At 45.2% G+C, this 25856-nt stretch overlaps 2 protein-coding genes across 2 annotated transcripts; one reads left to right on the top strand and one right to left on the bottom strand.

Annotated features, from left to right (window-relative positions):
- Positions 1-4394: 4394 nt before the first annotated feature.
- On the bottom strand, positions 4395-5727 carry LOC103709008 (allene oxide cyclase, chloroplastic-like). The gene is made up of 3 exons (XM_008794155.6): positions 5430-5727; positions 5213-5334; positions 4395-5133 (listed from the first exon to the last, which is right to left on the bottom strand). The coding sequence occupies exons 1-3, from the start codon at positions 5641-5643 to the stop codon at positions 4732-4734; spliced, it is 738 nt and encodes a 245-aa protein (XP_008792377.3). The 5' UTR covers positions 5644-5727; the 3' UTR covers positions 4395-4731.
- Positions 5728-15007: 9280 nt separating this feature from the next.
- Positions 15008-16621, top strand: LOC103709006 (putative membrane-associated kinase regulator 2). Its single transcript, XM_008794154.6, has 2 exons — positions 15008-16195; positions 16300-16621. The coding sequence occupies exons 1-2, from the start codon at positions 15085-15087 to the stop codon at positions 16377-16379; spliced, it is 1191 nt and encodes a 396-aa protein (XP_008792376.4). The 5' UTR covers positions 15008-15084; the 3' UTR covers positions 16380-16621.
- The last annotated feature ends 9235 nt before the right edge of the window (positions 16622-25856 follow it).

Here is a 25856-nt window from a genome sequence, read left to right as displayed (position 1 = left end):
TTGCCAGATTGTCTATTCATTTTTGACACAGAAAACCACAAAATACAAACCCTCTAAGCACGTTGAACCAACAAATATACATCTAACATTCTATATGATTTCAAATTTAATGGCTAACACTGAAACTTTGCAAGCAAGACCAGATATTTTTCCAGCAGTTTGGTTGAATTAGAGATGTTAAGCAATAGGTGGTAAAGGTAAAATTTTATAAGGGACTAAGAAAACTTCCTAGCATATGAATTGACACATGATAGAGTTTCGAAAATTGCCTCAAGATGAAAAAGTCCAGGGTGTCCCAACAGCAGAAATACAGAAATCCAGAAAATCAAGAAAAAGCAGGCTGATCGTTGCAAAGACATTAGCATATCACTTCCTACCAAATATCCAAAAGACAAAACAAATGGTTGTTAACTCCTCGACCAAGAGAGTAATTTTGGACAAAAAGGAGGTGAACAATAGTATGCCGAAAAGTAAATTACGAATGATCTATTTGTAAAAGAAACATAACTAAAACAAAATGCCATCATCTTTCATCCACACCCTTATTATCCAAGCACAATTATATTCATAGAAGTGTTTCAATAGTTTATTGCAGCATTTCTTATGAAATGGTCAACAATCATACGGCAAATTAATGCCCCGCCGATTGGCATGTTGCACTGTCAAATAAATATTTGTGAATATATAGTATGCATAGCTCAACAACTTGAAAATCCTCTGCAACTTAGCATTATAGATGACTTTCATAATACCATCATCACAACTCATCTCCAAGCAGTCAAACGCATACTTTGGTTTCTTAAAAGTAACTTCGAGTCTCTGCAGTTTCCGATGCTTATCCTCTAATGATAACTGTGAGGACCTTTGCAGGCATGTGTTTAGTCCTACATTGGCTATGTACTGGGTAGATCTTGGGTACTTATGTAGCGCTAAGGAACCTAAATAACACCTTTCGACTAGTCTTTTTGGTAGAGGTTCTGAATTGTTGCTAATGATATCAAAACAGACTCGGCCCATGGTCCATATGGACTAGGAAACACTGCAGCATGAGCATGTTGAGGCTAACTATAAATCGATCATGGTGCTTGTGATTATATTTGAATGAATATGAACCCTTAGCCTAGCGAGAATACTCGAGCTTCAAAGCGGGGGAGTATGTAAGAACCATGCGGGCGTGTGTTTCGTCCCACATCGGCTATGCAATGGATAAATTTTGGGTACTTATACAGAGCCAAAGAACTCAAATAACACCTTCCAGCTAGTCTTTTTGGGTGAGGTCCTGGGTTGTTGTAATAACCCTAGTGCTACATATATGGCTAGGTTTCGTGCTCGCACTAAGCATATTGAAGTTGATTATCATATACTCCGAGATTTGGTCGCAAATGAACAGCTTAAGGTTACATTTGTTCACTCTACTTCACAATTGGCTCGCCAAAGGTCTGCCAAGAGATCCATTTCTATCGAGCCAAACTGTTGGTTTGCACCACCAACAGTCTGCAGGGAAGTAATAGAATGAACATGGATGGAGCCAGGGAGCTGAGGGAGGCCATGCCTCTCTATTGGTCTATTTTCTGCTTCTGTTTCCGTTTGTATTTATCTGTCCTGATCACCGAAGCCACCGCCCAGATACAATTAGAATTTGAGAGGAGAATTTACTCCAGAGTTAACAATGATGGAAACCAATATATCTCTAGATTTTATAATCTTAACGTGAGGAATCTTGATTGGAGTTTATCAGTTCAGCAAAAGAAATGGAAATCAAGATCCTCAAAAAAAAAAAAGAAAAAAGAAAGGGAAATCAAAGAACAAACAGAGATCGAATCTGACCTTGTGCTCTGGATCGCCAACTTCCGAGCTTCTTCACCCCTGTGACCGGAAACAAACCACTGTGAAAACAATGACGCCGTCTCCTCCGATCGACGGGAAATCGCCCGACTGCCGATGCTCGAGATCCACCCCCCGGCTTGGAGAGAAGATATCAAGAGTGAGGAAGGGCAAATACCCATCGGTTTGGAGATTATTCTTGGAGGATATATCCAATAGAAGGCGAATATGCTGGCGGAGATGCTCCCAAAGATTCGCTGCGCCTGACGCAAGCCCGCGCTCCGCAACCTCGCTCTAGTCTCTTCGACGCCCGCGCCATTGTCTCTCGTGGGAGACGGATTAAAAGGGGCTATTTAGGTGGAGCTGGATTAATTTTTAGTATCCGTATATATAACTTTTGATTTTGATAACCATTTTATATTTTACTCTGATCTTATACAAATTTACACATAATTATATATAAAATAGATGTAAGCAATTATGTGCAAAACATTGGACCGCGTGTGCAAGTATAGAGCATCAAGGGCTCAACATAAAATGATGGTTAAATAAAGACCGAATGCTAATTAATTCATAAAGTAGAAAACTATATGTGCTTGCCCTATTAAATTTTTCAATACCAGTTGGCACATGGATGATAAGTGATGGTTAAAGTAGACTCATCTATACCATAAAAGCCACTATGCCTAATTATACTTTTGTATGCTTCACATTTCATGAAATGAAAAAAATAATGCAGCTAAAGATCCGGTTGGTACTAGAGTCAACATCTATTTTTTAAAAATAAATTTTAGTTTTTAATATTTATTTTTACTAGTCATATCTATTTCAGAAGTATATCTTCTTTTAGTATTATCCGTGAGCAGTAAGTTAATGCATATTATTTGAGAAAAGAACCAGTTTACGCCTAGTTCACATTTTATTATGACCCAAACCATTTCTAGACTAAATCAATAACAGCCATGCTTTTCCCGTAATTGAGCTCGAGGCAAAAGGTGGTAGGCATGAGCATGCGCAATGAACTCCATGGCCCCAAACCAGAGTGCGCCTGCATGGAGTTATAATTTTGATGAGTTATTATTTCTATGCGAACGGAGCAAAGACATGTCTACTTGTCATTACCCTACTTTGACCCTTTTTTTTTTGTTGTGCTAAAGCGGATGGATCATACCTAATAAGTACGGATGCACCCAATAAAATCAAAAAACAAAGTACTTCTGAGTGTCAGGGATAACTCTCCATCTCCAGCCTACATGATACTACCGAAGACCCTACTTTGACCTTCAATGGACTTAGAAGACATCAGCCGTTTGCTCTCTAATGTGAAAGAAAGGTCTGTTGGTATTCACCCCCCCCCCCCCTCCCTTTTGATACAAGAGCTGCTCACCCTACTTTGATGTAGGTGCAACCAACCAAATCAAGAGCAAGAACCTGGCAAAGCGGTGCAGGAGGGATCTCTCTGGAATGCTGAGCCGCATAGGTAGCAATCCAATCTGCGGCGCGGTTTGCCTCCCGGTATGAAATCGCCTAGTTTGCCGCTTTATAAAGAAATTGCAATTTACTCACGTGCGAGGTGTGTTTATTACTTCCCTTGCTACATGGTTCTGCATGGTAGGTTCGTCGTATGACGCCGAGAGTTCTTAGATTTTGTAATTTGGGATGTTAATTTTATCTTTGCTTGCACCATGTACCGCACTGAAAAATATATGATCAAGTTTGCAGGATGCATAAGATTGCTCATTTCCAAGATAGATGACGTGATGGCTATCTACAGTGATATAAGATAGAGGATCCAAACTTGTGCACTTGCTCGGTGCTTTCTGACACTGAATTTAAAATGCTAAAGCCCATAATGCACTCCTATTGGTAAACATTGTGCACCTCTCCTTATGAGACTAGCTATGAGATTATCTTGTTAAAATAGTAAATCTTAAACTAATTATTAAATTAAAATTTTATGGCTTCCATTTGTTTAATGTCGTCTTGCTGCCTTTGGCCATTGTTTTATAGCCTGAAGCATGACCATTATTACAACAACAATTGTTAGCTACAAAGACAACCGAAAAAACACACTTAAATCGAGCCGAGCTGTCAACTAGAACCATTAAAGATTCTCCACTTCCTATACTTTCTATATTCAATTTTTCAGTGCACCCGTGCTGGATCTCAACTACCAACTGGGCGTTTCCTAGTCCTCTATTTGTACACATTACGCGTGCTCTGCAACTAGCAAACCAGTTCTTGGCTCCCATTACCCTTTGCATTGCTAGTGCTTCACGCACCATATATTCCTGTACTGAGAGCTGCAATAAAGAGTTGCTCATTAATATATATATATATATATATATATATATATATATATATATATATTTGGTGTCTCTGTGAATTCCTTTTTTGATCCAAGTTAAGCTTGTGGTAAGTGGGCACGAAAGACTCGAATTACCACTGAGCAAGCCACACAAGGTAATTATAAATTGCACTAGCAAAATAATACGTACTTCGCAGTGAAACATGAAAAATATGAAAAACGGCAAAGATCATTCATTTTGATCACTTCTTAGATTACCAAATTCATGTGGAACTTGATGATTAATTGAACGATATCCAGAGCTCTAATTGGCATCATCTCTCCCCCCAGTACCGCATTAATCAGTAATCACTCAAAACAGATGATCCGTAGCAGCGTTCATGAAATATAACAGACTAAAACTAGAACTAGAATAGGCATACACCAACTGAAAGGTGGAATCAAAAAAAGTTTCCTAAGAAAGGCTCTAAAACAATCCAAGTTACACTAATTCGCCAGCCTGATAGATAAGAATAACATCAGATAAACACGACAACCAATCCTACCCCAGGTTTGTAACAAGACTACTAGGATGTTTGATTTGCCATCCAGCCAGCAAACTAATTGGTGTAATTCTTGACGGCCGCGTGGGGCTCCGCGGCCTTGGCGGCGGGGGTGGGCTCGACGGCCGGGGACGGCGGCACCGGCTTCCCCAAAAGCTCCTCGGGAATATCCGGTATCCCCTCGAGATAAAAAGTATAGAATACCTTAAACGGGAATACGATCTGATGGAGCTTAACCTTCCCGTAAACCCCAGTGAAAACCCCCGACCCGCCCGTGATGCTCAAGTACGTGTCCTCGTAGGTCAGATACGCCCCCTGGACCGATATGTGGCCGTAGTCTCCGAAATAGAAGCTATATATCGCCTCGTATCGGTCCCCGTTACGTTCCGGGACGTGCTGGATCAGGATGCAGATCCCTGCCGTTATCCCCAGCCTCTTCTCCAAAGTGCCGTGGTAAACCTGGAACCAAAGGGAGGAATTTTTAGTTAGTATTAATTAGGTGGTTCATGTGATAGGGATAAAAGGTGGATAAACTTGCCTTGTTGCTGAAGGGTACGAGATCGCCGAGGGAATTGTGTTCCTTCTGGCTCAGGCGGAGGTAGGCCGGGCTGCTGCGGTCCCTCTCGTTGATTTCGTACACGTACATCTCCTGAACCTTAGCTGAGGATTATTAGAAAAAGAAGTTAGTACTAGTGGCCAAGCAAAAAAGAGAATTGAATTACACATTATGGAATAGGGTGGGAATAGAGGAGCACTTGGTCGCGAATAGGAAGACGTGTCCTTCTTGTTAGAGAAGAGGGAGGCGGTGATGCTGTGACGGCGGGGGATAGCGGCTACTTTGGGGGGTTTGTTAGGGTTTGGAATAGAGAAGTGGAAAGGTTTTAGAGATCGGGCTTGCGGGAGAGGAGAGAGGGTTTTGCCTGAGCTTGGGATGCTGAGGGAGATAGAAGGAACTCCGAGGGAGGCCATGGAGGATGGGAGGGCGCTGATTCCAGGGTGGAAGACGAAAGAGCGAGAGAGGTCTTTTATAAAAGCTGAGGTGAGGTCAGAGCAACGCGTGGCGCACGTAGAAAAGATCTGGAATAAGCGGTGTGGAATTGTGGAATCTAGCGTCGGAGTGCGGAGGGACCGGGCTAAAAAAAATGATCCACCGATGGATTGTGTGATAGTTCCTTCGGGGTGGATGGATGGATGAAGGCAAGTTCAGAGTGCTTTGTGATGTGTACAGAGTCATGTGTTTTTTCCATCAGGCCACTTATGCTTACAAAGAAGCTAACAGTGTGGCTGACTGAATGACATCCTTCGTAACTCATCACTTCGAAGGTTTCACTTGAGATAATCGATCCTTGGTTCCATTATCTTTGTATGCTCTTATCCTTTTCGATCTTATAGGCTACATCCACATTCATTATGTTTGAGCCGTCGTTGTACCAAAAAAAAAAAATACAATTTAAGTCGGACCCGAGTAGAGATGGATAAGGCCGTGGGGGCTTGGACGAGGGGAGCGCATGAGTTAAACATGCGCCCTATGTGATCTGTGGGATAGAATATTCCTCGCTTTTGGACTTTTGAGTCCCTTGGTTGGTGGTTCAATGTCATGTGATATCAACTTTATACCATGCTATTTCGAAATGAACGCATGATAGATAAAGTCAATAGAAAACGAGATGCATGATTAGTGTGCAACAACCCTCATACAGTGTATATGGCGTATGATATAATTTTTCTACTTTATCAGCTTCATGACCGTGTTATTATCGTTTATAATAATTTCAAATGCATCCATGCCAAAGAAATAACTAGGCCAACTTGTTCCGACAATGGGAATACGCACCGTCACACCGATCTATTTGAATGTTGTTTTGGATCTGTTTGCCATATGCTTTCTAAATATTTTTTTGGGTCATTGGCTCCAACCTTTCTGTTTCAAGAACGAATTCAGTAATTTTGAAACAGGTGAAACCTCCTTTTCTTAAAACAAGCCTCTCATATTTAATGAAAGATTTTAAGTTTGCTACATTATTCATCAAAACATTGAGTTCGAAATAAATGGAGAGCAAATTCTTGGTGTATGCACAAAGTTGTGCGTTTATGCTGAAATAAGATAGTGAAGTCCTCACAATTTGTGATGCTTCCTCCATTTTAATTTTGAGTCTCCTGGCTTAAAAGTTAGAGCTAGGAGTAGGCTTCGAATTGAAGTAGGATTATTGAATATAACTATCAAGCTCAAGATTTGTTGATGAATGATGTTGATCAAAAAAAAATTTACTGTAAGCTGATATATTTATTGTCGAACATATTTTGATTAGTGGTACAGGAACGAGACTGCTGATATTAACAGAGCTGTTTTTGAGGGGAACAGAGCAGCTATAAATTATTTTTTTCCTATTAACAAATTTTCCTTTTAAAAGATAAACTTTTGTTTCATATTCCTGAAAAAATGCCTTTAGTAACTTGCAGACTCATATTTGCCGTCCCAGTTCCTTTGGATCCGTCCTTCAACTCTCCTTTCCTCTCCCTCAGAGTTGTCCCTCCTGCCATGGGAAGCAAGGAGTTTTGATTCTTTCATTCTCTCAAGTTAGCCATTTGCATTTCTATATATCCGTAACATCTTGCTATTTTTTCTTTCAGTTATTTTTTTTTATCTGAATGTACCAAAAAGAAAAAAGAATGATCGTTTTCTTGTCCTTATATGTTTTTTTTTTTTGACTTTGATTTCTTGTCGTTGTATACATGGTTTGCCCTTTCTTTTCTTCATCCATGTATTTTCTAATTGATTCTTAACCTTCTTTAATAAAAATACCATTTCTTAATATGTCTTATGGATTCAATCTTAACCTAACTAATAAAACAAATTTTTGAGGTTAAACCCAGATTAACCTAGTATTTCTTTTTATTTTCTTAGTCTATTGTTAGGGTTAATAAATACAATTGTATTTTTTAGTTTCTACAAGTATGTTAGTACGAAAATCAATCAACATAATTTAATAAAACTATGTTAACGTTAAACCAAGATTAACCCAGTATTTATTTCTTATGTATTTTTTCCTAACCACTTATTAGGTTAATTAGTTATTTTTATTTCTTATTACTACGACTGTATTATTAAGGAAATCAATTAACCTAGTTCATTAAAATAACATTTCTCTGTATATTTTATTGACTAATTTCTAACTTATTTAATAAAAATATATCAAGGTTAGATTAAGATTAAATTAATATTTCTTTTTTTTCGTATTTTTCCTGGTCTTTTGGGGGTTAACAAATATTCATTTATGTCTTAGATTTTTATGACTATATTTAGTAAGGAAATCATTGCATTTTTTCCTAATTCTATTAGGATTCATTTTCTATTTAACGAGAAACCTATTTTAATTACCTGAATTAATACTTAATGCTTTGGTTGATCTCAAATTCTCAATATGAGTTCGAATGGGAAGTCTCTAGCGGTTCCTATGACTATTTTCTAACCAGCCAATACAACATTCCTTTCTCAAAAAAAAGAGAGGCTAATACAAAACTCCGTTCTCTGAAGAGCTTAGAAGTTAGATCCATTTAAGACTCTTTAGGAAAGTTTCTAAAGTTCAGATTATAATAAATCTGAAACTATTTGTTGGTACTTGAACCCAACAAATAAGTAGAAAAAATGGGAAGCAGAAGGCTACGCTTGGATGAAGCTTTACTGAATGCGTTGGAAGGCATGTATAGAGTGAAAACATGTGGTTGGTTGATCATGAAGAGCGAAGGGCCCCAATTGAGAGGTCAAGAGTTCTATTTAGGCTCTTATATGGTTAGTAATAATGAAAAGCTAACATCATATGCAGAGGGGTTATTACTTGGTGCAGTGATGGAACGCTTGGCTCACAAACGTGATACCCTTATGTTCGAACTCCTAAGGCAGCCACTTTATGCAAAAGAAAGGGCCAAAGGTTAGGTCCACGTTGGCTTAAAATGTAAAGATCAGTGTGGATGTATATTTAGTCCCATATTAGTTATTCGCTGGAAAAATTTTGGGTATTTATATAGGACTAAAAAATCTAAAAAATATCTTTTAGCTAGTCTTTTTGGATGGATCCTGAGTTGTTACAAATAGTAACAGAGCGGATCTGACTTATAGCTTATATGGACTAGGAGATATTACGGTATGGATTTATGGAGACCGACCACCAGCCAATCGTGATGCTTATGATTAGATTTGAATGGATTTGGATTCTTAGCATGATGAAGACGTCAGAGATTAAATGGAAGAAATGTGTAAGGATCCGTACGGGTGTGTGGTTAGTTCCAAAAAAAAATATTTTTTGGCTAACTTTTTTGAGTAAAATCTTGAGTTGTTACATAGAATGTTCAATTTTCACACATTTGTATGTTTCACTTTGAATTTTTTCTACACAATCGTATGTTTCACTTTGAACCAGAGTGACCTGGAAATGTTAAAGATGGCATTGCAAGGTCTGTGGCAAAGGGTCTGAAAGGAGAACTGGCCAAAGAGAAGGGAACACGAGTAGTGAGGGAAGAGCTGATTATAATGCAAACGCAAGGCCCTAGTCACCACCAGACCTCATAACCCAGCCAGAAACAGCAATTTCATGATGGATTGGTTGATGAAATGGGAGCCCATTTTCGTACGAGATTTTGAAGCGTTCGCTCCGTGATTTAAAGAATGTTTTATCCTTTGTTATTTTAATGATTCTCAATAGTTATCCAAGGTAAAATTATTAATTGGGACGGCATGCGTGCCCTCTTCTCAGAAACTTTGGAACACGCAACATATTAACGAAGGATTAAGGGGGCTTCGTCCTTACATCGTTCACAAAGGACACTATTTGCAGAATTAATTTCATGTACCTTTTAAGTGTAACACATAATGATCCATAGTTGACTATCTTATAGATCGACTTAGCCTTATCATTATCAGACTAAATACAAACATACATGTTATTCTACCTTTTCAACAAGTTGAAACGGATAGTGTGAAAAACCCAACATGCCAAGTCCAGTGAAGGGAGTTATGCAATGGTGTAAATGAGCTGTTTCCTGATGTAGGATATATGCATTTAATTATGTCTCTGTTAGGTACTGCGAGGGGTTTGAGCCATTAAAGCCCGGGTGGCTTTGTTGCTTCAGTCCAACTTCGCATTGTTTGCAATCACTTATGCAGCGGTCTTCTGTTTCAGGCGTTCTGGCGTAATGTAAAAGATATGATCATACTTGGGAGTGATGATGGAAGCTCACCCACATTTTTGTTTTGTAGGTGAGAGTTGAAACGTACGTCTCATTTTACTCCATGGTTCCCTGTGATTCACATCACAAATCCCTCCATCGGCACTGATGTGGCTTGGATTTGTCAGGCTTGTTACCGATCAGACCAGCCAATCGGACTGACCGTCCTATGATGATGATCAAACTAGCCAACCAGCATCAATAGGCTCCATGGCCCAGATTCAAAACTATTAAAAAAGATTGAAGCACGAAACCCTAAGTATTCATGAGCCACATTGCAGGACGATTGCAACTTCTCTGCACATTGAGCAGCTACTGACTTATTGCACATCTGGGCAATTATTGCACACCCAACAGTTATTGTGTACCCCCTCTTTTTGGGCAAATGATTCCATGCTCACTCTCCTATATATGTAAATAGATTCCAGGAGATCTCTAGCTATGTTTTTTTCTCTTACTTTGCTCCCCAAAACTCGTTGTGATTTAGATATCCGAGGATTTCTTGCTGGATCAAGTTCGACAACCTTCAGTATTTTCTCTCTAATTTGCATAGAGGTAGGAAAAGAACTCAGTTGTCTGAGCTGAATCCTTTACGGCCAAAATCCTTACGCCACTCTGTGCTCGTATGATAAACATTAGTTTGGACGACGACAGAAAAAACCAGAAGCATCCATTTGCAGCAGCTGCGAAAGCTCGGGTGGGAGCATAGATTAAACCTTATGGAGCTAATTGCCATTATTGATTTGTAATTTAAGTGCCACTTTTGTCGATTAAGGATTATTGCCCAACTGTGATATTGAGGTTGCAAGGACCCGCGTGGATGTGTATTTACTTTCACATCGGTTATTCGCTTGATAGATCTTAGATAATCATATATGATCAAGGAGACTAAATAATATCTTTCGGCTAGCCATTTTGGGTGAGGTTTTGGGTTGTTAGAAATGGTATCAGAATGGACCTAGCTTATAACCTATGTAGACTAGGAGACACTGCAGCACAGATCCATTGGAACTGACCACGGGTCGGTTGTGGTGCTTGTGATTAGATTTGAATGGATTTGAACCCGAAAAGTCTAGGTTTAAACAGAGAGAATATGCGAGGATCCATGCGGATATGTATTTAGTCCCACATCGACTATTCACTAGGTAGATCTTGGGTACTTATATAGAATCAAGAAACCCAAATAATACTTTCTGGCAAGCCATTTTGGGTGAGGTCTTGGGTTGTTAAAAAAGTCGTGTTTGATGTCTCCGCATGTCAAGATCAAGCAATGGAAAGATTTTTTTTGTTACCTTAGATTTTTTGTTCCACTGTTTGTTAAGGACTTGTTCGGTTCGCAGGAAGAAGAAGAGAAAAAGTCTGGTCAACGAGAATTTAGAGAAATGCCTCATTGTTTGATTGAAGTTTTCAAAAAAAAAAAAGAAATGAGAGAGTAGTCTTCCCATGAGAATAATATTCCCGCGTTTTAAAGAAAAATCCATATATGACATAGAAAAGTCCAATTCCCACGTAAGTGGGATATTTTTTTTAAAAAAAATATTCTTAAACTTTTAGATAGAATGGAGTAAAGTCTTTGTCTGTAATAAGGGTATAATAGATATTTTATATAACTTTTTCAGATTAATAGATACTCAACTAAATATTAGTCATTCTGAAATGTGTCATTTTTTCGTGATCAATCAAACATATAAAAATCATCTTTCCAAATATTATATACCCACGCACCAGCTTCCCTAAAAAAATATTTTAGTGAAAAACATTCATTGCACAAACCAAACGAGTTTTAAATTCCTTTTCCACTGCAGTGTAGTTACTCATAGATATTTTAGGTCTCCGGCGACAGAAACGACTCAATACATTTGGGGGCCTAAGGCAAACTCACTAATGAGAGCCTTTTTTTTCTTTCCGTTTTGTTTATTATGCCTTCTCTATAGTAGGCTAGCCTAAGGCAAACTCACTAAGGAGGCCTTTTTTCTTTTCGTTTTGTCTTTGAAGCGTTTCCTACGGTGGGCCTTCTTTGGGTCGAGGCCTTAGGCGACCGCCTCAGTCGCCTAAGGATTGAGCCGGCCCTGTCCGAGAACAAGGGGTTAATCTAACAAAAAAGCACACTTTATCCCTTTCTATATCAATTACTAAGCCAAATAAAAAGTTTTTGAAAATTTGAACAGCAACCTTTTGTGTAATCTAACATTCTGTCTCGCCTAACTAGATCTAACTAGATTAAGATAATTCTACGGATACCATGGAATAGCACATTCAACTCCATTTTGCTATCTCATGAATGAATGACGAGAATTTGCCATGAAAAATAACATGCATAAAGCCATCCTGCGGGAGACTCAACCTTGGAAGCAACTCGAATCATGGAATAAGGACCCAATTTGAATTTTGGGCACCGAGTTGATGTTTTAAGGCCCCAACTCAAGCAAATCCCCAGTCCAAACTCCCATTCCACTATCTCTATGCTCACTTTTGGAAATCTAAGGTGACATGAATTTGTTATACCACTTAGACTTAAATTGTAGACCTTGTTCTTATGGTATTAGTGTGAGAATCCATGCGGACGTATGTTTAGTTCCACATCAGCTATGCACTAGATAGATCTTGATATTTTTATAGAGTCAAGAAATCCAAATAATATCTTTTAGCAAGTTTTTTTGGATAAGATTTTGGATTGTGGCAAATAATATTATAGTGAACTCAGCCTATGACCTAGATGAACCGAAGAGCACAACAACATAGGTTCTTCTTAGCTAAACCCAACCAAATCTCAGCCTTTGATGGGTGGGTCCATCCCACGACCCACCCTAGTATGGACCTGTTCTCCAAATTCATTTTGGTTTAGTCCTACCGAACCCACTTACCCCTCTGCTTTCGTATGGTCCAATCTATCAAACTTCCAAGTGAGTTGGTGGCCTGAACTTTCCTTTCTCTCTCCCGAGACATAAGTGTCAGCCTGTCGGACCTCGGCAAGCAGCAAACTGGTTTTGATCAAGATGATAAGCTAGGAATGGTTGTTGCAGAAGGGAAGCACACAGCAAAGTGTCCTCCAAAACTAATCGTATCAATTTTGAGCTCTCCCGAAAGGTAATGCCTTGTCTTTGACCGAAAAAAGGCTCACCCAGTTGAAAACATCATGATCAATGTCTTTGGCCTATTACCCAGTGATAGAAAACTATTCTGCTTCACACTTCTCAGTCAAATAATAGCAGAGAAGGCTACAGAAGCGTTCCGGGACTGGGGCTGGAGCTGTGGCATCTGCATCCCGAATGCTCTACTTTTTAGGGGGTCCAGAGCTAACATTTGAGTAAATGATAGAACTTATCAGTCGTCCATCAAGATATTGAGTTCAAGTAAAACAAGGGAGCATATCCTTTAGTTTTTATTTGGGAGGGACCATTGGAACTCTTTCATGGTTTTCTCACCGAAATGATCCTGGGGGCGTTCAGATTGGCGCAGAAGCTGGTCCAAGTCTACGGTCCACCCAATATGATGAGTAAGAAAGGGTACGGTCGGAATGGACCCCTGAGCCCGTGAACGCGGAAAAGCCGCTCACGTTACTCGAGTTTCTGGCCTCGGCACCGGGTCTTTGAGAGGGCCTAATATTAGGGAATCGCAGTGTCAGCGCGGATCAAAGTATTTATGATGTCACGACTCACAACGAAGCGAGGAGAGAATAAAAAAAAATTATCTTCTGATCATTTCAATAATTTATTTCGGGGTAGTTATATGATGACTATCATTTTTAGTGATTAAAGCTCATGACTTTTTCTATCTTGAAAAGAAGCATCATTCGCTTATCCTGGTTATGAACTTTTTTTTCTTTTTTTTGGCCAAATGCGCAAGCAGGCTCTTCATTTTAAAATTAGCTTTAAATTTAATTTTTGAAGCGTAATGCAGTTTTTTCAGAATAAGTATGAGTTTCAGAGTATGGGACACGACCGTTTGGATTGTGATATCGTCGTAATAGCATCAAGGATGCGGCCCCTCTCAAATTCATAGCTATCCAAACATTAAAAGAGCTCCTCTCATTGTACATCCTATTAAATTCAGAGACATCTAGATGATCTCATAAAGATGTGTGGTTATGTGTATGCGCCAAAACATTGCTCGAATATTCTGCCTACTTGGTAAAGCTATATTTTGCTATAGATGGCAATTGGTTCAGATCAAGCAAGATACAGATGGGTCGGATAAAAAATTTATTAAGTCTAACCCGATATATTTATTAAACATATCAAAAATCCATATCAGAACCTAACCACTTTATTAATAAGTAATTTAGTATGATCTACAATGGGATGGAATAAGTTAAACGGTTGAGCATTATCATCCTTACCTTCTACCGTAGCTCCCATCTAAATCGGGGTATAAAATTCATAAAAATCAAAAAGGCATGGAACTATAGAAGTTTAGGTTAGCTCATGCTTAGTCTTCAGATATAAAGAATATTTCATGTTTGAATGCTCTCCTATCATTTTTACCCCCTAAATCAATCTTCAAAACCAATAAGACCCAGAGAAACAATATTCAGACTGGCGCCCAATAGGCTTGGACTCGTGCCATTCTGACATACGACCCTTCACCTCCATAGAAACTAACTCTAATTTCTATTAGTTTCATAATAATTTTAACTTTTGTTTGAATCAACAACCCATATCCTGCAATCAGATGACAATCACCTGATGCTCCTTTAGTTTACACCATCCCTCGTCCTTCTCATTCATCACACAAAGCCGAAGGCTTCGCCATCCACGCTCCCTTTCCCGGCAAAAGACGCCTTTGGCCCGCTTTTGCGAAGCTTCTCCGCACCCCCGCCCCACGCCCTCAAAACCCTTTCACCTTTGCCGCTTTACTCGAGCGCCATTGCACATCACAAGCTCGCTCAAAATCCAAAAGACTTTGTTTTGCGGCCCAATCCAACTTCTCTCAAATCCACCGTCCAACCTCCCGAATGTTGTAAAAAAGGATGGCTGATCGTTGATTATTCATAAAATTTGTTGTATATATTGTCTCATAGGATGTCATTTTATTATTACGGCTGCTGACACGGTCAGGGGACCCACTTTTTCTTCTCCAATTAAATCATTGAACGGGACTTGTGAGTCGCGAGCTCGCCTTTTCCTTTATGCTTCTTTTAAACCCCCGTCCCTGGGGAGAGGGAGAGCACGAGTAGCTCTCCCGACCATGGAACTCATCAGCTTGCTAAAAAACTGGAAGGGAGGTGGCGGGACGCTGTCTTCGGCCGCTGGAGCTCCGACCCACGCCACCACCACAGTCGCCGCCTCCGTCCTCCGCTCCTCTTCCGAGTCGGACGACGACGACGACGACGGCGAGACGGAGGAGGATGGCTCCTTCATCGATCTCGAGTTCAACGTTCCTGTCGAAGAAGAGGTGGGAGGAGAGAAAGACTACAAAGACTACTCCACTTCGGAATCTGAGTCAGAGGAGGACGAGAAAGAGGTTGATTTCGCGATGCGATCCAACGAAAGCTATAAACGCGGCAGCTTTCAGCCCGATCGCAGTCTCTCCTTCTTCCCCTCTGACGATCTCTTCTTCAAGGGGCGAGTTCTTCCTCTGGAGCCCTCTTGTCTGGCCTTCGCCCCCTCCGAGCCCGACTCCAAGCCCCAATTTGGTGGTTCCCTCCTTCGCTCCGCCACCAAGCTCCGAATCTTCGCGTTCGGGCTCAAGAAGACGAAATCCTCGCCGGCGGAGCTCAATGTCGCTTCTCCGGCACCGATGGAGGCGTCACGGAAGCAGCACCAGAGGAAGCTCTTTATCAAATTCAAGGCGGAGGAGGTGCCGATCGTGTCGCTATTCACGCGTGATAACAGCTCCAGGAGCTCCGGCAGCAGTCGATCGTCGAAATTCCACGCCGCCGACGGCTCGCTGGCCTCGGAGGAGAAGAGATTCTCCAAGGACGTGGTTCAAAAGTACCTAAACAAGATCAAACCGCTCTACGTTAGGGTGTCGAAACGTTACGGCGAGAAGCTCCGGTTCTCCGGATCCCTGAGCTCCGTTGGCAGCAGAAAGGTGAGCTCCGCCAAGACTGATGGAGGAGAGAGGGGGTCGGTGGCGGTAGGCGCTTGTCGGGATCAGAAGCGGCAAGCTGGAAATACTCCGGCGGGGTTTATGGTGGTCGCTAGGCACCTGAGGAAGAGCCGCTCGGCCTCGTCGGCGATGGCCGCAGTCCGCTCACCGCCGCCTCCGCGGCGGCGGGACGACTCGCTACTCGAGCAGCAAGACGGGATTCAGAGCGCCATCGCCCACTGTAAACGCTCGTTTAATGCCGAGAAAGGTATGGATTCGACTCCGATCACGCCGGCCGGTCCCGGTCACCGCTGCTAATGTCTTATATGTTTCCTCTGACCCTTTTTTTTTTAAAAAAAAAATTTGTTACAGGGACCGAGTTGCCGTTGGTCCGGTCGAGGAGCGATCCGGGGGACGGGAGATCACTGGAAGGCTTGGGCAACGGCGTTTGACTCCCACTTTCCGTTCGAATTTTTGGTAGAACGGAGGAGGAAAAAGGAAAAGGAAAACGAAAAATAGAAATGTTCGCTCTTTTATGTTTGTCTTTGGAGTAGAAGCGTGGCAAAAGATCTCTTTTTATCCCCTGTGAAGTAGTTGTATCTTTTTCTTTTTTTCTTTTTTGCCTTTTTTGCGCTTTCCATATGAAAAGAGCAGGCTACGAGACTCGTTATTAGATCCATTGTAACTTTGTCAAGGAGCTGTTTTCTTCTTCTCTTTTTCCCTCCTCCCTACCCCGCCCCTTCTCTCTCCCCCCAGTTCTCTTTTTCTCAACTAGTTTGCCAGATGCGTCCGCCATTAGGCTGAAGTGGAGCAAGGGAAGTCACGTTATGATATGATGGTGAGATGGATTCGGACAAGCTCTCTTCTCTCTCCTTTTCTAATAAGAAGACAAAGATCTAAATGATTCTTGGAAACACAGTCTTGTCCTTTTGATTGTCTTATTTAAGGCCGCACCTGGCCTTGCTCCCTACCCCCACTTCCCTTCTCTCTCTCTGCGTGCGAAGTGTTCGGTTTTAGGTCGTCGGGAACAAGAAATCCCTCTGTTTTTAACTTGTGCGGGGCGAAAAGAAACGAAGGGAAGGGTGGTAGACCACCAAAAAGTTAAAGCAGAGAACTTTCCTCTCTCTCTCGCACACCCACCCTTCTTTTCCCGAAAGAAAACCTCTGCACCTTTATCTCTATATGACCTTTTTCGGCCTTCTCTCTCTTGACTCGCTCGCTCACACACTCGCTGTGCAGCCAAGCTCTTGCAGAGCCCGTTTTAGAGTCGCACCGTGTATGGTCTATATTGGTAACGGAGAGCCAGTCGTGTCTGGGCCCCTTGGTTTTCTATTTTAAATCTGCGGTCAGAGGTAGCGCGAATCTGACCCTCTCCTTTAAGAGCCGCTTGTCGGGTTACCGTACGCTCGCGTGAGATCCTCCGTGAATAAAGGTGCTGCCTTTGCTCTCTACTATGGATTCTGGTCGATCTAATGATGTTTTTGGCTCAGAGCAACGGTTGAGATGACTCCTATCTTTGGTGGGTTATTTACGGTACCAACAATTGCTTTGCCGCCGGGTTAAAGTTTATTACGTTAATTAGAATGTCATAATCTATTGCTCCCTAATATAGAAACTTTCCGAGGAAGTAGCGTTCGTGGATGACTTGGAGCTCTCTCTCTCTCTCTCCAAATGGATATCACGGTGATCGATCAAAACATTCGTCATTTTGGAAAGATCTATTGATGATTTTGGGACCGAACAAGCACTGTATTTGTATTGCATGGCCATTCTTATGTTGTTTTGAATTCTATATAACTATGGAGTTGTGATGGTGTCAATTTTTGGAGAAACTGAAGTGTTTCTCTAAAGTCTGCAAAGGAATGATGCATTATTTGAAACTTGAGCCAAAATACACATGCCTACAGCAGTTTTTTCTTCACTTTTTTTAGTGAAAATAGGCCTTATCCAATATTGCTTGAAGCAATATCCCTTCAAGCTGCTGTCTAAAAGGCTCAACGTCCTCGTTTTGGTTTTTATCTACTTCGCTGCAATTCTTTCCTATCTCAAAGGCCCAACTTAACTTCATCCTTAAACAACACTTTTATTTTCAATGGATCATACTAAACTTCTTTTGTACCTCATGGTAAGTGTTAAAATATTTGCCAAAAAAAAAGAGAGAGAAAAAAAGATTTTAATTTTTTATTCTATCATATTCATTACATATCAGGAGTTATATATACTAGTATACAGACCCTGTACAAAAAAAAAAAATATTACTGGCTAATATAAGTTGTTACATGATTCCTAAAATCATTCTAATAAGATCATGCTTGTTGCTAGAAATTGGACCCGGGGGCCGCCGCGAAACCAGGGGGAGGAGCTCCGCTGCCGGAACGGCGGACGGCGGTGCGCCGGCTGGCTGCGTCCTCCTGTGGAGTGGGCGTCTGTCCTGCAAAAAAGCCGGTGGCCGGGCTTTCCGGCGCCGGCCCTCCGATGCCTAAGTCAGAGGAGGCTAATATGTGGAGAGAGCAAAGAAGAGAAAATGTTCTGTTCTTTCGTGTCTGTGCTGTTTACTTGTTTTTCATCCTTTCCCTTTTTCCCCCCAGGCTTCCTTTTATAGAAGGATATTATGTTACCTGGGAGGTGACAGGGGAATTTGTCCTCTTTTGTGATAATTGGGCACGATTTGGCCCATTAATGGTGTAGTGGAGAATAAGGCCGAATCAGGCCGGAGTCAGGGAGTTGTCGCGGTTGATCAGACCAGTTGGAGTGGTTGAACCGTCGGCCGTAGTGGGCCTGGAGTTCGTAGATGGTAAGTGCATTTATTACCGAGTGAACCGGCGGTCAGGGAGAGCCATACGCTTTGATGGTTCAGTGATCCGGAGATCGTCTTGAGCCGTGTTCATTAAATGACTGAGTGCATCGGAGACTTGAGGGGGTCTCATGCATTAATGATAGGTCGTGCCAAATACCTGCGGAGATCTTGTGCCTTGACGGCTCAGAGATGGTGGCAGGTTGCAGTGGAGTTGTGTATTTAGCCGTCAGATCCTTTAAAAGGCTAGGCGGAGATTGAGTATTTGGTTAAGGCATCGGCTCGGCAGGGGTGCCGAGCCGAGCTGGTCGCCCAGCGGGGCGCCCTGTGGCGGGGTCGCTTCTAGTTAGTATTTTCTGGTCGGCGCTCTCTGGTCGGCTCTTTCTAGCCGAGCGTCCCTACTTGGCGCTTTGGTTGGGCCTCTTCTGATCGGCGCTCTCTAGCCGAGCACCTTTCTGGTCGGCGCCCTTTGGTCGAGCGCCTCTGTGGCAGTATGACTTGGGTTTTTCCCCCCGACTTCCGAGTTCCAGCTGGCTACCAGCTTGAGCGCGGGAAGTAGTTTTAGTTGGGTCATTACGGATTCTGAAAATTTTAAATAATTGCGCAATTCGAATTATCGGGCGCTTCGAGGTGCCTTTAATAGGCGGCGTCTCTTCTTTTCCGAAATGCCTTATTATTAGGACGCCTTCTCCGAAGCGTCCTCGCGTCGTGGGCTCATGATGGGGCCGCACGATCCGATGGGGCGCTTCGGTGTTCGAAGCATTAGCCTGAATTAAATACGGCGTTCCGTCTTTTGGGCCGACATGTGTCGTAATCTAAACGGGATGCAGCGTTTTTCTCGCCGATCCGGGCCGTTTGGGAAGGTCTATATAAACTCTCCCCTGGCCTTCCGTCCTCTTCTTATTGTCTTCTTCCTCCAGCTTTTTCAGTCCGAAGTTTTCTTTCTCCGGCGTTTTCCACAGGTCCCCTTTTCCCTCTTAATCTCTCTCTTCCCCATAATGGGTTCTATTCCAAGCGAAGTCGAGTCCACCATGAGCGTCCTGGAGGTCGAGATGACCGAAGAGTGGTTTTTTCCTCTTCAAGGGTTCCGTTTGGAACCCGCCAGGCGGGGGGATCGGGTAACCGATCCTCCGGTAGGCCGGATTGGAGTGTATCTAGAATCATTCTGGGCCGGCCTACGATTTCCTCTCCATGGCTTTGTGAATGAGTTGCTAACGGTATACCAGCTGGTTCCGGCGCAACTCGCTCCGAATGCCTGGAGAACAGTGATCGGTTTCCTGTCGCTGTGCTTACTGCACGGGATTCCGACCTCTGTTAATGTTTTCCGGCGGCTTTTCATCTTGAAGTCGAATCCGGGAGACGGAGAGTGGCTCTATATCGCCCTTCGGGCGGGTCGACCGCTCTTCCATGGTGCCCCTTCGTCTATTCATGACTGGAAGAAGAAATTCTTCTTCCTAGGTTCTGAACGGTCGTGGGGGTACGACCCTAGGTGGAGACCGACCCAGCTTAGGTCTATCAACAAGCCCCCCCGGCTTTCTCCACGTGAGCAGGGGATCGTCGACACCATTCGCAGCCTCGGGGACGGCATTTTACTGAACGGCCTCATAAGTGAGGACGCTCTAGTGAACGTGGGCTTGAGCTCGGCGCGTCCCCACGGTAAGAATAGCAGCAAGGTGTCTTTTTCGTTTTATTGTTGTTCTAATGTTCTAATCCTGCTCGCCCTTGCAGATATCGCAAAGATGGTGACCAAGAGCGAGGTCCTCTACGCCCGTTTCCAGAAGAGGGCAGCCGAGCTCTCGGGCGAGCCCACCGAGCCGAGGAAGAAAGTGAAAATCTCGACGACCTCGGCGCCCCCGGCGACAGCAGTGGCCGAGGCGAGCGCTTCTCGCCCCGCGCACTCCGACGCTGGTCGGAGGGAGGGCGCGAATTCCAGGGGCACGGGCTCCCGGGGAGCTTCGGTGGTGCTCCCATGCCCAGTGCCCTTGGCGCAAATTCCTGGTCGGCAGGATGCCCCAGTTGCCGACCAGGGGAGGAGTTCTGCGGGTCTAGCGCTTGCGCGCCCCGCTTTAGTCATGCGGCAGTCAGATCGGCCGCCTGTCCGACCCCAGCCCTCTAGCTCCGAGCCGGGGAGCAGTCAGGGAGCCTCGGGGTCGGCTCCGCCCAGGCCAGCCGCTGCTGACCTTCCGGGCCCATCAGGCTCGGGGGAGCGGGTGCCTCTCGCACCCGTCTGGTCGGTATTCGAGGGCGATTCAGCCCTCGATAACCCTCGAGTGGCGCGCGAAGTATTTCGGGTCGCGCTGCTTCCGGCCGACCAGGCCAAGATACGGTCCATGAGCTACAATGCTTTCATGGACGCTACTCTCTGCAACGCCGTCCGGGTAAGTTGGTTTTTTCGTCTATGTAATTTATGAAATTTTTTACTCATAATTCCTTAACGTTTCTCACGTCTCTTTTACAGCACTTGCACGAGACGGAAACGCTGATGCACGTCGTTCAAGACTACCGGGAGCGGGCCCGGAAGTATCAGCGTGGGTACGAGGAGGCCGAGGCGAGATGTCAGGCCTCCGAGGCCGAGCGCCAGGTACTCCAAGCGAGGGTGGGAGCGGCCGAAGACGAGGTTCGAGCTTTGACCGCCGAGCTCGACGAGGAAAAAGGCGCGCACACGCTGGCGAGGTCTGAAGTGCGCGCCGTGGAAGCTCGTCTGGCTGAGGCCGAGCTGGCGCTGGCCTCCAGCGAGCAGGAGGTGGGGAATGCCCGCCTCAGACACTTGGAGCTCGAGCGGGAAATAAGGAACCTCGAGCGGAAAGCCGCATACCATGAGGCTCGGGAGCTCGAGGCTCGGGAGCAAGCCCAAAACGCGGTGAAGCTCTTCCGTGAGTCAGAGGAGTTCCGCGATCTCCTGGAAGAGGAGGGCGTGAATGGGCTGATCCAAGGCTTCAGGGATTTCCGCAACCAACTGCGGCGGCTCATTCCGGATTTCGACGTGAACCTGCTCAAGCCGGGAGCAGGGGTCGAAAATGAGGCAGAGGCTTCGGGGGCCGACCAGGGAGGTCTGGCCGAGTCGGCCGAGGCCGTTCCCGAAGTCATCGAGGCTGCCTGCGAGGCTGCTCCCGTCACTGCCGAGGCCACCGAAGAGGAGGCCCCGATTGCAGAGCCGGCCGCCCCCGAAGCTACCGAAGCCGAAGCTGCCGAGCCTGAGTCTTAGTGTAATTTTTTGTTGTTTTGTTAAGTCGGGATGGTCCCCACACTTGTAAGGGCCGAGCCCGAGCTTTGTACTTAGCCTACGGGCTTTTTGAAATGAGTATGTTTTTGGCAACTCGTAAATGTCTGTTGTAGACTTGAAGTTTCTCTGCTCGGATCTATTTTAGGTTCCAAGAGTATGGGCTCTATGGCCTCAACTTCGTCCGCCACAGGACTTGCGTTTAGGCTCGGCTTGCCGAGCTCCATTGCTCGGTCTTTCGACCAAGGGTATAGCAGTGCTTACATCTAAGGTGTTAGGGCTCGGGGAATCTTTCCGAGCCTAGCCCAGAAGTCGGCAAAGCCCTAGGACGGTCACTAGGACTTAAACTTTTTAGCAAAGTTAGTGAACCTTGAGTCCGAGCCTTGAGTTGCCGGGGCAGACCGGATTCTTTCCCAACGAATGGGTTGAATGCTTGTCAGCTTGCGACGGGGATTCACTGAGCTTAGTATAAACTGAGCTTGCTGGTATCGTGAGCATTTTTACGTCGAGGCGACTGAAGACGCTCTGCTCGGAGTCCGCTCCTTGAGGACGTCCGCAGAGAGAAATCCAAGAATAAAATAATGTAAAGACATTAAATAAATGGGTACCTGGTACCGTGAGCGTTTTTACGCCGAGGCGACTGAGGACGCTCCTCTGCTCAGAGTCCGCTTTTTGAGGATGTTGGCAGAGAGAAATCCAAGAATAGGTAAGATAATGTAGAAACATTAAATAAATGGGTACCTGGTACCGTGAGCGTTCTTACGCCGAGGCGACTGAGGACGCTCCTCTGCTCGGAGTCCGCTTTTTGAGGACGTTGGCAGAGAGAAATCCAAGAATAGATAAGATAATGTAGAAACATTAAATAAATGGGTACCTGGTACCGTGAGCGTTTTTACGCCGAGGCGACTGAGGACGCTCCTCTGCTCAGAGTCCGCTTTTTGAGGATGTTGGCAGAGAGAAATCCAAGAATAGATAAGATAATGTAGAAACATTAAATAAATGGGTACCTGGTACCGTGAGCGTTCTTACGCCGAGGCGACTGAGGACGCTCCTCTGCTCGGAGTCTGCTTTTTGAGGACGTTGGCAGAGAGAAATCCAAGAATAGATAAGATAATGTAGAAACATTAAATAAATGGGTACCTGGTACCGTGAGCGTTCTTACGCCGAGGCGACTGAGGACGCTCCTCTGTTCGGAGTCCGCTTTTTGAGGACGTTGGCAGAGAGAAATCCAGCGATGGAGAACGAGCCGAGCTCGTTGGCTGAAGTCGGTGGAGAACGAGCCGAGCTCGTTGGCTGAAGTCGGTGGAGAACGCATCCCAACGTATCGGGGCATCCCGACGTATCGGGGCATCTCGACGTCTCGAGGCATCCCGGCCGTGGTCGGGGTAGGAGAACGAGCCGAGCTCGTTGGCCGATGGAGAACGAGCCGAGCTCGTCGGTTGAAGTCGATCGAGAACGAGCCGAGCTCGTTTGGTCAGTGAAGACCGCATCTCGACGTCTCGAGGCATCCCGACGTATCGGGGCATCTCGACGTCTCGAGGCATCCCGGCCGTGGTCGGGGTAGGAGAACGAGCCGAGCTCGTTGGCCGATGGAGAACGAGCTGAGCTCGTCGGTTGAAGTCGATGGAGAACGAGCCGAGCTCGTTTGGTCAGTGAAGACCGCATCTCGACGTCTCGAGGCATCCCGACGTATCGGGGCATCTCGACGTCTCGAGGCATCCCGGCCGTGGTCGGGGTAGGAGAACGAGCCGAGCTCGTTGGCCGATGGAGAACGAGCCGAGCTCGTCGGTTGAAGTCGATGGAGAACGAGCCGAGCTCGTTTGGTCAGTGAAGACCGCATCTCGACGTCTCGAGGCATCCGAACGTATCGGGGCATCCCGACGTCTCGGGGCATCCCGAAGTATCGGGGCATCCCGACGTCTCGGGGCATCCTGACCGTGGTCAGGGTAGGAGAACGAGCCAAGCTCGTTGGTCGATGGAGAACGAGCCGAGCTCGTTGGTCGATGGAGAGCGCATCCCGACGTCTCGGGGCATCCCGACGTATCGGGGCATCCCGACGTATCGGGGCATCCCAATATATTGGGGCATCCTGACGTCTCAGGATAGGAGAACGAGCCGAGCTCGTTGGCCGATGGAGAACGAGCCGAGCTCATTGGTCGATGGAGAACGAGCCGAGCTCGTTGGTTGATGGAGAACGCATCGCGAGCTCGTTGGTTGATGGAGAAAGCATCGCGAGCTCACGAACATCTTCAGGGAGTCCACGTAGGTACTCCATCATCCCGAGACATCGGGGCATCCCAACCGTGGTCAGGGGAGGAGAGTAAACCTGGTACCATGAGATAATCAGGAGAATTGGTGAGCTTGAAATAAGTACGCAGACCATCATAAAATGAAATTCATAAAATGAAATTCATAGTTGAATAATGGGGGACCCCTTGGGGTTCTACTAGTGGTACGCGCGGAGATTTTCAGAGCTCCAGCTTCGTGGAATGGGAGTCCCGTCTAGGGACTCTAGCTTATAAGTTCCGGGTCGGCGGATGCGCGTGACTCGGTAAGGTCCTTCCCAGTTCGAGGCCAGCTTCCCTTACTCAGTTGGTCGGGAGGCTTCAGCTCTTCTGAGGACAAGGTCCCCTGGTCTGAAAGATTTGACTTTGACCCTGGCGTTGTAGTACTGAGCTGTCTTTTGCTGGTACCTCGCCATGCGAACTCGGGCGGCCTCCCTTGTTTCCTCGATTAGGTCAAGGTTGCTTCTGAGCTGCGAGGAGTTGGAGCTGGCATCGTGATACTCGACTCTCGGAGAAGGAAGCCCGATCTCCAGCGGGATGACAGCCTCCGTCCCATATGTCAAGTTGAAGGGAGTCTCGCCAGTGGGGACACGGAACGTGGTCCGGTAAGCCCACAGGACATTGTATAGGTCTTCGATCCATTGTCCTTTGGATTTGTCGAGCCTGGCTTTGAGCCCCTGCAAAATAGTACGATTTGTTACCTCGGTTTCTCCGTTCGTCTGAGGGTGCGCGACCGAGGTGAAGCGATGGTCAATGCCGAGCTCGGAGCAGAATTCTCGGAAGTGAATATTGTCAAACTGCCGACCGTTGTCAGAGATGAGGATGCGGGGAAGCCCGAATCTGCAAATTATGGACTTCCATACAAAATTCCGCATCTTCTGCTCGGTGATCCGGGCAAGAGGCTCGGCTTCCACCCACTTTGTGAAATAGTCGATGGAAACGACCAGGAACTTCCTTTGCCCGGTAGCCAATGGAAATGGCCCCAGAATATCAATTCCCCACTGGGCAAAAGGCCAAGGGGAGCTGATTGAAGTTAAGGGAGCCGAGTGTCGGCGTTGAACATTGGCGTTTCTCTGGCACCGGTCACATCTTCGGACGAGGTCCACAGCGTCCTTCTGGAGTGTCGGCCAATAGTATCCTTGGCGCAGAATTTTATGGGCCAATGCTCGCCCTCCCAGATGGTTTCCACAAATCCCTTCGTGGACTTCGCACAGGGCATAATCAGCCTCCGTTGGGCGAAGGCATCTGAGGAGGGGAGAGGTGAAGGACCTCCGATAGAGCTTTCTCTCGTGCAGTATGTACCGGGTGGCGGAGCGCTTTATTCGGCGAGCCTCTTGTTCATTACTGGGGAGGACTTCATTTTGCAGATAGCTGATGAGCTCGTCCATCCAGCTTGGCTCGAACTCAATGCAGAGGGCCTGCTCGGGCTCCTCGGTACTGGGTTTTTGAAGATACTCCAGTGCTGCCGCTTTGGGGAGCTCGCTCATGCGGGAGGACGCCAGCTTTGATAGCTGGTCGGCTCTGAGATTCTCCGACCTGGCGACATGTTGAATGTGAAAAGATTCCAAGGTCGCGGTGAGATCCCGTACCTTCTGAAGATACTTTTGCATGGTCGGGTCTCTGGCTTCGA

This window comes from Phoenix dactylifera, chromosome 9 (genome assembly GCF_051530095.1).
Source record: "Phoenix dactylifera cultivar Ajwa chromosome 9, Ajwa_hap1_PhDact_Kaust_v1.1, whole genome shotgun sequence".
Taxonomy (NCBI): domain Eukaryota; kingdom Viridiplantae; phylum Streptophyta; class Magnoliopsida; order Arecales; family Arecaceae; genus Phoenix; species Phoenix dactylifera.
Note: the sequence above shows the minus strand (reverse complement) of the source record. Positions and strands in the feature narration are given on the sequence as shown.

Coding starts and splice junctions, on each gene's coding strand:
- LOC103709008 (XM_008794155.6), bottom strand. CDS start 5,643: ATGGCCTCCCTCGGAGTTCCTTCTATCTCCCTCAGCATCCCAAGCTCA. Junction 5,335..5,429: donor GTCTTCCTATTCGCGACCAA/GTGCTCCTCTAT, acceptor AATAATCCTCAG/CTAAGGTTCAGGAGATGTAC. Junction 5,134..5,212: donor TCGTACCCTTCAGCAACAAG/GCAAGTTTATCC, acceptor CTTTGGTTCCAG/GTTTACCACGGCACTTTGGA.
- LOC103709006 (XM_008794154.6), top strand. CDS start 15,085: ATGGAACTCATCAGCTTGCTAAAAAACTGGAAGGGAGGTGGCGGGACG. Junction 16,196..16,299: donor CTCGTTTAATGCCGAGAAAG/GTATGGATTCGA, acceptor AATTTGTTACAG/GGACCGAGTTGCCGTTGGTC.